This window comes from Haliaeetus leucocephalus, unplaced genomic scaffold, assembly GCF_000737465.1.
Source record: "Haliaeetus leucocephalus isolate CR32 unplaced genomic scaffold, Haliaeetus_leucocephalus-4.0 Scaffold240, whole genome shotgun sequence".
Classification (NCBI taxonomy): domain Eukaryota; kingdom Metazoa; phylum Chordata; class Aves; order Accipitriformes; family Accipitridae; genus Haliaeetus; species Haliaeetus leucocephalus.
In genome coordinates this window covers 9116694-9130120 of record NW_010972676.1, presented here as the reverse complement: position 1 = coordinate 9130120, position 13427 = coordinate 9116694, and the positions used below count along the sequence as shown (strand labels likewise).

The 13427-nt window shown below is 40.5% G+C and overlaps 1 protein-coding gene across 2 annotated transcripts; it reads left to right on the top strand.

Moving 5' to 3' along the window:
• The first annotated feature begins 1335 nt into the window (after nt 1-1335).
• Nucleotides 1336-12307, top strand: SLC16A14 (solute carrier family 16, member 14). 2 transcript variants are annotated; one of them, XM_010568325.1, is made up of 6 exons: nt 1336-1439; nt 3846-3986; nt 4257-4533; nt 5391-5534; nt 8930-9925; nt 11627-12307. In XM_010568325.1, the coding sequence occupies exons 3-6, from the start codon at nt 4272-4274 to the stop codon at nt 11773-11775; spliced, it is 1551 nt and encodes a 516-aa protein (XP_010566627.1). In that variant the 5' UTR covers nt 1336-1439; nt 3846-3986; nt 4257-4271; the 3' UTR covers nt 11776-12307. The 2 variants fall into 2 exon arrangements, with proteins under 2 accessions (XP_010566627.1, XP_010566628.1); XM_010568326.1 differs by lacking the exons at nt 1336-1439; nt 3846-3986 and having other exon boundaries at nt 4272-4533; nt 8930-9177; nt 9223-9925.
• The last annotated feature ends 1120 nt before the right edge of the window (nt 12308-13427 follow it).

The following is a 13427-nucleotide window of genomic DNA, read 5'->3' as shown; positions in this document are numbered from 1 at the left end:
CTGCGCCGCGGCTCTGCGACAAGCGGCGGCCCCGTGGCAGCCCGGGGCTCGGGGGACGGCAGCGCTCCCCGTCGGAGCAGCGTTTGGCGTAGATGAGCTCAACTTGAATGCTGGGGAAGGCGTAACATGTAAAGCTCCCAAATTTATTATCTTGGGGTTGGGGGGGGGAGTATATCCCCTGCCCGTCGGGCTGCTCCTGTAGCTGCCTGTAACCGTTTACCGAGTAGAGAGGTACAGCCCCTGATGCAAACTGCCCATTCCCTTGGCACCAAGGGGAGAAGAATGTTTACTACCTGAGCCTATTCCCGCCGTCCCCGGGGACGTGGGACCACTCGTGGGTCACACTGAGGCAGAACAGCCACCGAGGGGTCTCCCGGAGAGGTCTTCTGAGCAGGGCCTGGGAAACAGCCCCCCGCAGGCAGAAGGGCAGCAACCCGAGTGTGCAACTTCATGCACACTTGTAACCCTGGCAGTTAGCCTTGTAAAGGTTTAATTTCCCCGATTTGCTCTTCCTTGCTGGGCATGCACAGTTAACGTGCTGTGGCTCTGATCTGCAGAAGTGGCTAGTATCCACATCTCCAGTGAAGTCATCAACAACTGAAGTACTTTGCGTATTAGCAAGCTCAAGTTAGACTGCCAAAACTTATGGCACCCAAAATAAACTCTGTTTTTAACAATGTTTTTTCTGTATGTCTTCAAAAGAGAAATAATTACGTGTGGCATGTCTACTGGGAATACTGTGAATCAAAACTCATTACTATTTATAATGTGTTTATGAGTTAGCCATTGGAAGTGCCTTTAAAGCACTATTTTATTCTATACTTTTTAACACTAGGGCAATCAGGTACTGGAAGAGGTTACCCAAGTATATGTAAATTACTCATCATACAGACTTTTTATATCAAGACCAGATGTTTTTCGATGCTCCAGTTCAACTACAAGCTAGAGAGCCATAGCTCCACTGATGGTACAGGGAACTTGGGTGTTTTGCTGCTAACTTTGGTCTTATTACAGCACCTGCATTTGTCCCTAAAATAGCTCATGACTCAGATTTTTCAAAAAAGCTCCGCATCTTTGCGGGCACTAATGTTTGGGCCAGTTTTCTAAGAGCTCTGCATGCTGTGTGTGCATACAATATAAAAAGCTTTTCTAAAAAAAAAATCTAGTTCTTCTCCAGCTGACCAAACAAGAATCCAGCTTAATTCTGCCTTTAAGTGTGATCCCTTATGAGGGGCTGCATTGAAACGCTTGTTACTGTGAGTGGGTCTTTACTACCTTGCTCATTGGGGAAATAGGGCTGGCTTCCCAAATCAGCTGCTGTCATTTTCATTGCAGTTTCTCTAGGATTTCACAATGGCAAAGAGCCCCCTGGGCTTCTCTGCCTTCCGTGATACTGTGTTCTTGGCAGTGTGGTGGTGTGGGAAGAAGGCTGAGGGCAGGTAAGTGCATTTCTCCTGGGTGCCAATAGGCCATGGGGCGATAAGACAGTAGTGGGGAGAGGATCCAGAGACCCCGTCCTTGCTTTATCCAGAGCCTGAGAGTTTGTGCAATTATTGGAAATGACCGTCCCTGCTTTTATTCACTCTGAACTTGTGATGTTAGTGGAAAGTTAATAGCATAAAGGTAATAATAATAAGGAAGAATCTTGTTCAAAGGGAAAATACATGCATTTTCTGAAGATTTGTGGGTGTTGATGCAAGCATGGCATTAACTTGCATCTACTCAATCTGAGCCCGTTCTGTCAGTAAGATTGCAAAAACGAGTGTCTTATCTTTGCACCTCAATGTCAATTATTTCTGCTTTAAATAATTTAAGATATATAAAATATGTATCTGTTTCCTGTCCAAAGAAGAAAATTTCTGTATCCAGTGTCAGCATTCATGTGCACACAAAAACAGTCAAAAGCATGAAAGAGAAAGGTGAGGCTCCACATTTAATCCTGACTCTGAATCTTCAGTTGCATAATTTTGTATTCCATTATCTAAGACATACTGTAAGATCCATCATACATTTTCATTAATCTTATACAGAGCATGCTTAACAGCTTGCAATTTTCCTTCATACTGCTACTTCTGATAATTTCCCATTAGCATGATTATTCACTATCTTTATTACCTTTATGCAGTTAGTATTTCTCTCTCTTGTGAGTGGGCTGAATCCTCCATAAGTAGTCATATAAATTACATCAATGGGGGAATCTAGCTCCAAGTACACTAACAGGAGAGAGTTGAGATGTCATCTTTAAGACCTACCCTCTGTACAGGAAGGATGAAGTATAAATTTAACTAAGGCTGTCCCAGGCTGTCCTCTTATGTTCAAGAAAAAGTCTGCACCATCTCATGGCTCTGACTTGTTCCCCTGCTACCCTTCCTGCCTCAAACACCCTGCAGGACCTCTAGAAAGACCTCTAAGCATAATCCCCCTTCTCTCTGCCTCTTGATTTGGAAAGAAAAAGCCAGTAAGTCATTTCAGTATGTGTTTCCACTGGCACCCAGGTATGGACTCATCAGTTGGTCCCAGCTTATCTGCTCGTGCGGCAAGTATTCAATGTGCACAGTTCATCCTCACTGTCTCACCAATACCTTCCATGGCCAAGTTAGGACTAGTGACAACTTAGTCTGTAAAGAGTATCCGTCTACGAAAAATTTGATATCAGGAGTACAACATATTTTAGCTCCAGTTCAATGTATGAGGCAAATCATTGTGCTCTTGGAGGAACCTACATGTTCAAGCTGCCCTTAGTTACACATAATTACCTGTACTGCAAGTAAGGGATATGTGGCACTTAACTACAAAGGTAAATTACCCAGCAGCCAGTCTGCAGAGGTTACATATATCAGCAGGTTTTCACTGTTGTCTGCGAAAGAAACGGTAGCTTTGACCAATTAGCTCAAACTCCATCTATGTATTAGTATGAAATACTTCAAGGCCTTCTCTGTATGTTTATCTAGCAATAACAAAAAAAGTAAAATAGTTTGGAAAGGTAGTAACTTAAGAAGCAAAATATACTCATGTATTTAAAGACAACAGCCCAATTTTTCAGTTAGTACCAAATCCGAATTACTCCATTGACTGCCTGTTTTCAGTAGTGAGGACCTAGCCCTGAGGCACACCTTCTGAGGGCTCACAGAATACATAAGGAGCTTTTTTAAACAATTTTTGATAACTTTCTTCTCTCTTTTGACTGTTGTGAAGCTGATGGCTCTTTTTATTTCTCCAGAGAAGAAGAGAAGACAAAAAATTACCATCTCTGGTAATTTGTATCATTACATTTCTAGTCTCCATGGAAACCTATGTGGTGCTCCACCGTTGGGTAACATTTCAGTATGTTGCAGCAGAAATCAGATGGAGGGAAGACTGGGTTCTGCACCTTGCCTGTTAATCAATTAAAAATGGTTTTGAAATTATTTCCACATTGTGTTGCAATCACTTACAGTAACAATGGAAGAAATCAAAGTATTCAAATTAAGCTATCCTACATACACCTATGCAGATAACTCTGCCCCTCAGTTTGATTCTGATAGGCATTGACATGAATTTGGAAGAATTATTTGGTTTTAGTAGGATTATATGGATTAATACTATGGAAACTGAAAGCATAATAGCGAACTTTGTCAAGCTGACTCTAATAAAAAGCTTGCCAGAGAGGTAGTAACAAGCCCCTTGTAATTTATGTAAGCAAAGCATTTTGAAAATCAAGAACCTTAAATCTTTATCTTTCTCTGTCTTCACTCTTGTTCTTCCACTGCTAAGGAAGAAACACATCTCAGAACTGGTTTCCTCTGAAAAGATACAGTAACTTCATCTGCCTGCCTCTTCAGGATTTCCTTGTTTTTTATTCCAAGCTTTATCAACTTGAACACAAAGGCACATAATCTTACGGGGACAGCAGAAGGTGATACAGAGAAGGAATATACAGGGAGAGACCAGTCTATTTTGTGACCACAGTCAACCCATGAAGAGTGAGTGCTCTCAGCCACCTACAAGTAAGTAAAGTATATAGTAATGGAAATAATGCAGCCTACTGTCAACCTGTAAATACTCCTGCATAGACAGCCATGATAATAAGAAATACCTTAATTAGAGAATTTTCTAAGCATCTTAGATTTGAACAATGAAAACCCAGTATTCACTTTACAACTGCACTAAACCACAGTGGTGAAATACGGTAGTGATTTATGCTATTCACTATAACCAAACTACAGAATCTGATCATTTTGTATGTATTTTAAAGGTATTTACTGCATTTGTTTCAGAATACTGTGGAGAAAATGTATGCTAGTCGAGAGGATATTGGATACGATTTTGGAGATGACTCAAAAGTGGGAAGTAAGCCAGTTAAGCCTAATTCAAACATCGATGGAGGATGGGCTTGGATGATTGTACTTTCCTCTTTCCTTGTGCACATACTTATCATGGGGTCCCAAATGGCCCTTGGAATACTCAACATGGAATGGCTTGAAGAGTTTAACCAAAGTCGTGGCTTAACAGCATGGGTTAGCTCCCTCAGCATGGGCATTACACTTATTGTAGGTATGTTCCATAATTTATTTCAAAACTACATAAATTTTTAGAATATGTTTGCCACTCATCCCTCAAGTATTTTCTTACAGTTTTCCATTTTATTAGCAGAGCTGCCCAAGTTCTCCTGAGCTGCCTTTTTAAAGTCACCAGGACAAATTTTACAAATTAGAGGGAGAAAGGGAACAACAGGGAAGATGACAGAGAAGACAATTACTCCAGGAGACAGCATGAGCAGGAAAGGATGCCTATGACTTCAAAGTCTCACTAGAATTAGGAAAACATATGATCTGTGAAGCTTCTGGTCCTCCCCGTCATCTATCTGGGAGGAGAAAATGTTGAATTTGGACAGTTTATATTTCAGTTTGGCAGCTGAACTAAAATTTATTTTTTAAGTTGTGATTGGATCAACCCAAAATAATATCTGGAGGGGTATGTTTGTGTATATATGTACATACACACTTCTGTCTCCCTAAATTAAGATTGAAAAAGTTGTGTTTAGGTCTGCCTAAAATATTCCACTGAAAACAAAATAAAATGTTTACTTTCTAATTACTTGTGGAAAAGGCCTGCACTCCCACAGCTTTAGTATTGAGAGCAACGGTTTCAGTTTCTTACTCTGTTTAAACTGTCCCTTCTTCATGGGGCAACTTTGATTTTAGGTCCTGTGGGTACGTGCTAAGTATTTGGTCAGTTGGTTGAATTTTTCTTTCTACAATTTTAAACAGTAATGAGAAAATAAACTGAATTGCATGAGTAGCCTGATGTTTAACATTTTGTTTAAAACATTAAGAATCTTCATGTGAAAAATATTACAGAGTGTAGAGAATTAAATAAATAATTCATCATTTTTTCATGGTTTTTAACAGGTCCTTTCATTGGTTTATTCATCAGCATGTGTGGGTGCCGCAAGACAGCTATAATTGGAGGGATATTGAATGCCCTAGGTTGGATACTGAGTGCTTATGCCTCAAATGTGCACTACCTCTTCCTTACGTTTGGAGTGACAGCCGGTAAGAGCTGTACTAACATTTGAAAGTTCTTTCAGTTATTTTTGATTCCTTTGAAGGTTACCTCTGTGAGTAAACAGGGAAGTTAGACTGTAAAGTTATTCTAGCTTTTCCTTCACTCTTTACAGCCTGTTACCTTTTCAGAAAACTTACTTATTTACTCTGTGGATTGGGCCGAATGACTTTTGTTGTCATTTAAGTCTGCCATGTGAAGATGGTGTTTTTATCACTTTCTCCCAAGTGAATGTATTACAGGACATTTTCAGTTAGAAGAATTAATGTAACCCAAACTCTAACGAGTAGAATTGAAAGATGATAAAACACTGTTGAATTACATATCTAGCTAACTAACTCCTCTCTTTGTCACAGGAAGAAACAGCAAATGTTTTCTACAGGAGTTGCTTCACATTAATGAAGTACCAGATTATGATAACTATGTACTGCTTCAAAACCCATTTTAAAGGGCATTGTGGGTTCCTGCTGGTAGGCAGCTAAGCTTCACACAGCTGCTCGCTTACTCTCGTGCAGTGGGATGGGGCAGAGAATCAGAAGGGTAAAAGTGAGATAAAGAGTTTAATACGTAAAGCAAAAGCTAAATGCACAAGCAAAGCAGAACAAGGAATTCATTCACTACTTCCCATGGGCAGGCAGGTGTTTAGCCATTTCCAGGAAAGCAGGGCTTCATCATGTGTAACTATTACTGTGGAAGACAAATGCCACAACTCCGAATATGTTCCCTTCCTCCTTCTTTCCCCCAGTTTTATTGCTGAGCAAGATGTCATATGGTATGGGGTGTCCCTTTGGTCAGTTGGGGTCACTTGTCCCACTGTGTCCTCTCCCGGCTTCTTGTGCACCCTCAGCCCACTCACTGGTGGGGCCATGTGAGAAACAGAAAAGCCCTTGATGCTGTGTAAGTACTGTCCAGCAACAGCTAAAACGTCCCTGTGTTATCAACAGTGTTTGGGTCACAAATGCAAAACATAGCACCATATGAGCTATTATGGAGAAAATTAACTCTATCCCAGCCTCAATAGCATACCCATACCATAGATTTCAGTAATGTAAATTCCTGAACAACAAACAGTAATTACAGGCAGGGTTCCACCATTTTTGGAATTTCTGTTTCCATATATATTGAATATAATCAAGCAGACAGGAATCTACACACTCTTTCTCTCAGCCCTTGCTGCTTTTCAGAAAGAGCATATACAAAATATCAGCCAAAAGGCAGAGATTATGCAGAGAATTTAAAGAGGGATGAAAGTCATATTTTCAGAAAAAATCCGAGGTAAGTTTTTACATGAGGTGAAGAAGTGAGATGCTGTTGCATGAGTAATTCTGGCCAGAAAACCGGTGTAGAGGTGCCTGAGATGCCCTTGCTCACCATCTCCTCAAGCACCGTGCCTGCACTCATGAGCCCCTCACTCACCCATCGCCTCAGCCCCCGTCCACTCACCCCCCCTCCTTGCTCACAGTTGCCTCACTCACTGCCGCCTCAGGGAAGTTTCCTTCATGTTCTCATGGCTGCTAGATATAAGACTGCTGTTCACTTATGGTGGCTGCCTCCTGCTGCGGTCACTTCTGGGCCTCCATGCAAGGCTTGCGAGCTTACTGATGGCTCCTGTTCTCCCCGTTGGTGACCCGCCTTTCCAGATGCCCTCACGCAGTATGTCCCTACGATCCCAACCTTGTTCCCCCAGCCGCAACCACCCTGCCGCCTCAGCTCCTCTTTCCCAAAGTGCCCCTCACCTCAGCGTGGTTCCCCTCGCCCAGCTCCTCACAGCCTTGTCCCCTCACCTACTGGCCGATAGCTTCATCTCAGCTCCACGGGCTCTCCTCTCCACGGCAGCAGTGGAGGGGGGGGCAGAGGAGACTTCTCCCCCATCAACTGTCCTGGGGAGCCCCGGGGTGGGCGCCTGGAGCTGGTGGCAGCAGGGAGTCCCCGTGGGCTGGGGGGCAAAATGCCCCCTGAGGCCCCGCGCGGGGGGCCGGGGGAGGAGAGCAGAGGCGGCCCGGCCGCCGCCGTTGCGGTGTAGGGTGACAAATCTGTGAGGAAAAGGAGTGGCGAGGCCTTTGGCCCCTGTATTTACCTGTGGAGGTGGCATGCTTTTGCATGTAATTTGACTGCGTTTTGCTATGTAGCCCACAGAATGAAAAGATAAGATGAAACAATTTTAAAAACGTCTTACCTCTCGGGATGCGCAGGGAAGCGCAGTAAACGCTAACGCAAGCACAAGCCCAGGCTGTTTTTTCACAGCAGTCAACAGCAGGCCAGTGTCTGAGGAAGCAGGCAGTCTTCTGGGGGGGCAGAGAGATTTCCTTCGAGTTTGTGGCTGGGTTTGGGGAGGGAGACCTTGTGCAAAATAAAACCCTGATCATGTATTTGCATAGCAAAGAAATAAATAGTTCTAACAGGCGAAACAGGTACACTGCTGTGATGTTCAGGAGCTTTTTTTCAGGCTTTGATGGAATAACTGCTCTTTCCCTGATCTAGCTGTCATGCTGTAGCTGCACGTAGCTATGTTATCAGCTATTTAGGAAAACTTTTAAGCCCAAAACACTCTTCTAAATTATAATCAGTGAGTTTGAAAGCATGTTCTGCATATACCTCTTCTGGTCCAAATCCCCTCTGTCAGGAATTTGCTGTGAGAAAAACTGGGCAACTTCTACCTTTAATGATGTGTTTGCACATCTCTCAACACTTTCTACTGTACCATTAATACCCTGTTTTTTAACAAGTGAGGGGTTTTCTACAAAATTAGAGATCTGCCTTTTAAGGATATGCCTGTGCAGCTACTGTGTGGCCCTCCCCTGGAGTGCCCAAAGAGAAACCTGGAAGCCACCCAAGGTCCCACCAACAGGCTAACATCCCGTGCTGTCTCCTGAAACTTATCTCATGGTCACTGTGGCTCCACAGTTACAAAGCAAGGACAAAAACTCAGTCTGGATCTTCATTGCTGGTGAACTTAGGCAAAAGCAACAAGATGGGCCCACTAAGCAATCTCTGGTCACTGATACAATCAGATGCAAGTATTACAAATGCAGGTATTTTAAAATAGGTTTTGTTTATGTTTGTCCCCATATTAACTGTCACTGATTTATGGTGGGATGTTTGGGACTTCCCAGAGGGGTCATGCTGAACTGAACTAAAGGTTTTATTTTCCATGTGTTTCAGTTTCTCCCGCAGTTAAATAACAGTATTGTATTCTCACTGGAATGAGCATTGCAAATTTTGGAAAATACAAGACAGAAATGGAAGCTAACATGAGAATTGAGTATTTATTCTCGGTTTTACTACTATGCTTGCGCAAAAGTTGGGAATAAAACTGATTTGTTTTTCATTGCTTTTTATCTTGTTGGCAAAACGTTCGGATTGATTTCAGGTTTTATTTTCATAGGCATTGGAAGTGGCATGGTTTATCTGCCTGCAGTGGTCATGGTAGGACAATATTTTCAGAAGAGAAGAGCACTTGCACAGGGACTCAGTACCACGGGAACAGGATTTGGAGCTTTCCTAATGACTGCCTTACTGAAGTACCTTTGCATCGAATTTGGGTGGAGGAATGCCATGTTCATCCAGGGTGCCATCTCCCTGAACCTTTGTGTTTGCGGGGCACTTATGAGACCACTCTCTCACAAAGACATTGTTAGTGAAAGATACGTTGTGAGAAGTAATAGTGAAGATAATCAGGCAAAAGTTCTGTCCCACTCTGCAGAGACTATAAAATCTAATGGAGTCCTCGGTGAAGAACCAGAAAAAAAAGAAGCAGCAACAAATGAAGAAGTGCTTGACAGTGTTCAGCACATAGAAATTGGAGTTAAATCTAGAAGTGAAAGGAATATGTACGGACTGCGCATTCTTAAGACAGTGAGCCAGCTGACAGTTACAGTCAGGAAGGGCTTTGCAATATGGTACTCCAGCTACTTTGGAGCTGCATCACTGTTTACCAATAGAGTATTTGTGGCCTTTATAATTTGGGCTTTGTTTGCCTATAGCAGCTTTGTCATTCCCTTTATTCATCTTCCAGAAATAGTCAAGCAGTACAACTTATCTAGTCAGAACAATATATTTCCTTTGACATCCATTATAGCCATTGTTCATATTTTTGGTAAAGTGATCCTTGGAATCATCTCTGATCTCCCATGCATCAGCACATGGAATGTCTTCCTCATGGCTAACTTTACCCTGGTCACCTGCATTCTTACTTTGCCACTAATGCAAACATACATTAGCCTGGCTGTGGTTTGTGCTCTAATAGGATTTTCTAGTGGCTATTTTTCTCTAATGCCTGTTGTGACTGAAGATTTAGTTGGAACTAAACACCTTGCAAATGCCTATGGCATCATCATTTGTGCCAACGGAATATCTGCATTGTTTGGACCACCCTTTGCAGGTAAAAAGTTCAAATTGCTAACCAACAGATATTTGTATAATAACCATGTGACTTGTTATATTATTAAGCTTTCTTATGGTATGAGTACATGTAGTTAACAAAATTACAGCTGCTCCAGGATGGACCGTAACATCCAGCTTTACATTGTGCAAATTTACAGATCCCATCTGCTGGGTACCAGCTCACTATTCACACACTACAAATTACAATCCTTGCAAATAACCCCAAATCTATTACAATCTATCCTTTCAATGGTATGTGTCTTCAAAATATTATCATATACTTTTTTAAAATGAGAAAGGTGTAACCTATTTTTATGTGTTTTGTTTAGTATATGCACTAATATACTCATGCCTCTATCTAGATGAAAAAATGATGAATAATTTTCAGGGTAGGCAGGTGTTTGTATCATAGTATTACCCCCAAGAACTATAAAGTGTGTTTGGGTGTCACCACTCTGTTGATTTTAACTAACTTAGTTTTGCCTTCCTTCAGCCAGAAATACCTACTTTGGGGACTGCACTGCTCATGATCTCTTTGCTGTCATCCACAGCAGAAGTAGAAGTATATGTATGTTATCCCTAAAGTTACTTAGGTTTAAACAAACATTTATTATAAATTTTCTCATAGAAAGAGGCGGGGAAGTACAGAAGAGATCTAGGTACTGATTGTCAATACTATAGCCAGACTACAGCTATCTTTTACAGAGATGCAAATCAGAAGAAAGCAGCAAGAAACCTTGTGAGTAATGGCTGTGATCAGCCAGGGATGGCACTAGGCTGACCTGAAGCTATTAGCAGCACAAGCAACCCAGAAAAGCAACAACGCTCTCACCTTCTCTCCCCACCACTGAGTGAGCCGATACAATTTAGAAGAAAGCTCATTCAGTGCCCTTTGAAAAGCAGCAGTGTTTTACTCTACCATATATTCTTTCAGCACCTCTCAGTCTGTGCTGAACATGTCTTTGTATTTGGTCATTAGTAACGAAGCAAATAGGATGCAAGTAGTTGATGTCAAAAAAGCATCTGATCTTGGGGTTACATCCGAATGCAACCAGCATGACATGAGGGAATTTTGCTATTTTGGGCTCTCAAACCTTTCTGAATTAACTTTAATGTATTTTTGCAAAGGAATTAAGGTTGGAATGAGAGTGATTGCGGTACTGAGATTGTATCTCTTAAAAAGTCTTTTATCGGTATGTGAGTCTGAGAAAGCTAATGGGAATGTGTGTGCTTGCACAAAGCACAGCATTTGAACTAGCCTGCAATATCAGGCATTTTACAAAGACAATACTAGGGTGGAAGAACTAACTGGTTTGGGATTCCCAAATGTCCATTTTAAAGTCAGACCTGTTTTAACTTGTTTGGAAAATGTACAGCGTTAGAGACAAGGTTGCTTGGCTTCTTAGGATGGCACATAGCTAGAGTCCCATTTTAAGACTTCCGTGATACTTAAATGAGGGGATAGGTTTTTACACTGGTTTTGGGTTTTGGTGAATGAACAAGAGATTTTGTTAATGTTATGTTTCCATTTGTAGTAGCATCTAGAGGAGGAGACAATCACCACCTCTTTTTTCCACACAACATCTATGGATTTGACTGAAATGTCATGAGAGAAATGTGCAGTATTTTTCGTATTTTCCCATGCAATGTACCTTATTGTCAAGCTTTGTAACAAACATGTTTTGTCCTTATTTTGCAGGCTGGATCTATGACATCACACATAAATACGATTTTTCTTTTTACATATCTGGCTTGCTATACATGGTGGGAATAATATTTTTACTTATACAACCTTGTATTCAAAAGAAACAACCAAGAGAAAAATCTACAGAAGAAGCACAAGTGTAGAACAAATTCCAGAAGTTTTTTTCTGAATTTTTTTGTTTTCCTGTTTCTATTGTATGACAGTATGAAGCTGTTTTTCTTATGGAACCAACCACATTGAGCTGTACTTAAGTGAAAAGCAAATGTGCTCCAAAATGCCAATAAATTATTAGAAATATGCTTTTAAAATGAGTTAAGGTCTTTTACTTTAGGACTAACAAATACAGTGATTAACAGCACCCTGCTAGTCTTAAAATTGGAGCAATGCTAGGAGCCTTTACCCTTGCTTCTCTTTTAACTTTTCACCACTACCCATTGGTGAAACTCCATTGACTGCAGTGCAGTTACTCCTGATTTACACTAGTCCTACAAGAGAATTTGATCAGAATATGAATGGTTTGTAAAAGTCCTTCCTACTACGTATTCTGTCTGATAAAAGATTAGTTACTGAGTATGAGAAAATGATTGTATTTCTTACCTTGCTAGTCAAGTACTGTTGAAATGCTGGTACAATAATTCAGTTAATTCAGTGTATTAAAATTACTATTTCTGTCATGCAAAACTGAAGAAAAATTATATTTTTCTGAAACAACTCTCTACTTCAAGGATTTATTTATTTTTTTTTTAAGTATCAACTGCATAATAAGGTAGCTATCCTCAATACATAGGCGGCATTATAAATGCTGTGACACTTAATGTTTCTGAAGTAAAACAAACATAAAAGCAAAAACAGGCAACATATGGAAAATATTCACAAACTGGAAAATGTTTCCAGGAACAGTTTGAAGTTTCTGGCTGCTTACCTAATTAGAGGTATTGTAGAAGTTCGTAACATTGCCATTGACTCCTTCCATGGGACTTGTTTGTCAAGTAAACAGTACCAAAGAAACAGAGCTAGACAAAATTGGCCAATTACAGTTTTAGAAAGAACTGAACTACAGCATGCTAAATTTTGTTACAATTAATTTAATAACAACAGCTTACATTATGAGCAGTCATGTTGCTGCTCATAATGTATGCCATGAACTGTCTAAGACTGGTCAGATTTGAGATGTTTATTCACTAGAAAATTAGATAATCCAGAGCATGGAAGAGCTAAAGACCATTTAAAATATTCAAATAAATTTTCTTAAACAACATTAAGAGCCTGGTAATCAATGTTTTGCATGGTGGTACAAGACATACTTTTTTCAGCTTTGAGAGTTGAGTCTGATGTTAATTTTCCTATCAAATAAAAGTCACTGTAGTTTTTTTTCCTGCTAGCCTTATGAAAGTTTTTTCATGGCAAATCAGGTTCTTAGTTTAATACTGATACATGCTGCTTGAATTCTTTAAAACCAATTGATACTGTTCAATTATATTGTACAAATATTGCAAAACAGTTCATTATATCATTATACAGATCTTTTTTATAGCTGCAAGGTTGGTTAAAAAGAAGTTCTGAACTGCAACTTGTATTGTTCTGTATTGGAATTCACTGGCTTCTTAGTTCCACACTTCTACAACTATTGGCAAGGACATACTTTAAAATAGATCACTGAAATGAGCCAAGTTAAAAAAGAAAACCTTAAGAAAACCTCAAACTACTTTAGGATTAAAATCAGTTCATTCATATAGGATAGTTACGTATGGCCTTTAAAATTCATATTAAAACAACTGAGGTGGCAGTGAACTGC

Coding starts and splice junctions, on each gene's coding strand:
- SLC16A14 (XM_010568325.1), top strand. CDS start 4,272: ATGTATGCTAGTCGAGAGGATATTGGATACGATTTTGGAGATGACTCA. Junction 4,534..5,390: donor GGGCATTACACTTATTGTAG/GTATGTTCCATA, acceptor GGTTTTTAACAG/GTCCTTTCATTGGTTTATTC. Junction 5,535..8,929: donor TACGTTTGGAGTGACAGCCG/GTAAGAGCTGTA, acceptor TTATTTTCATAG/GCATTGGAAGTGGCATGGTT.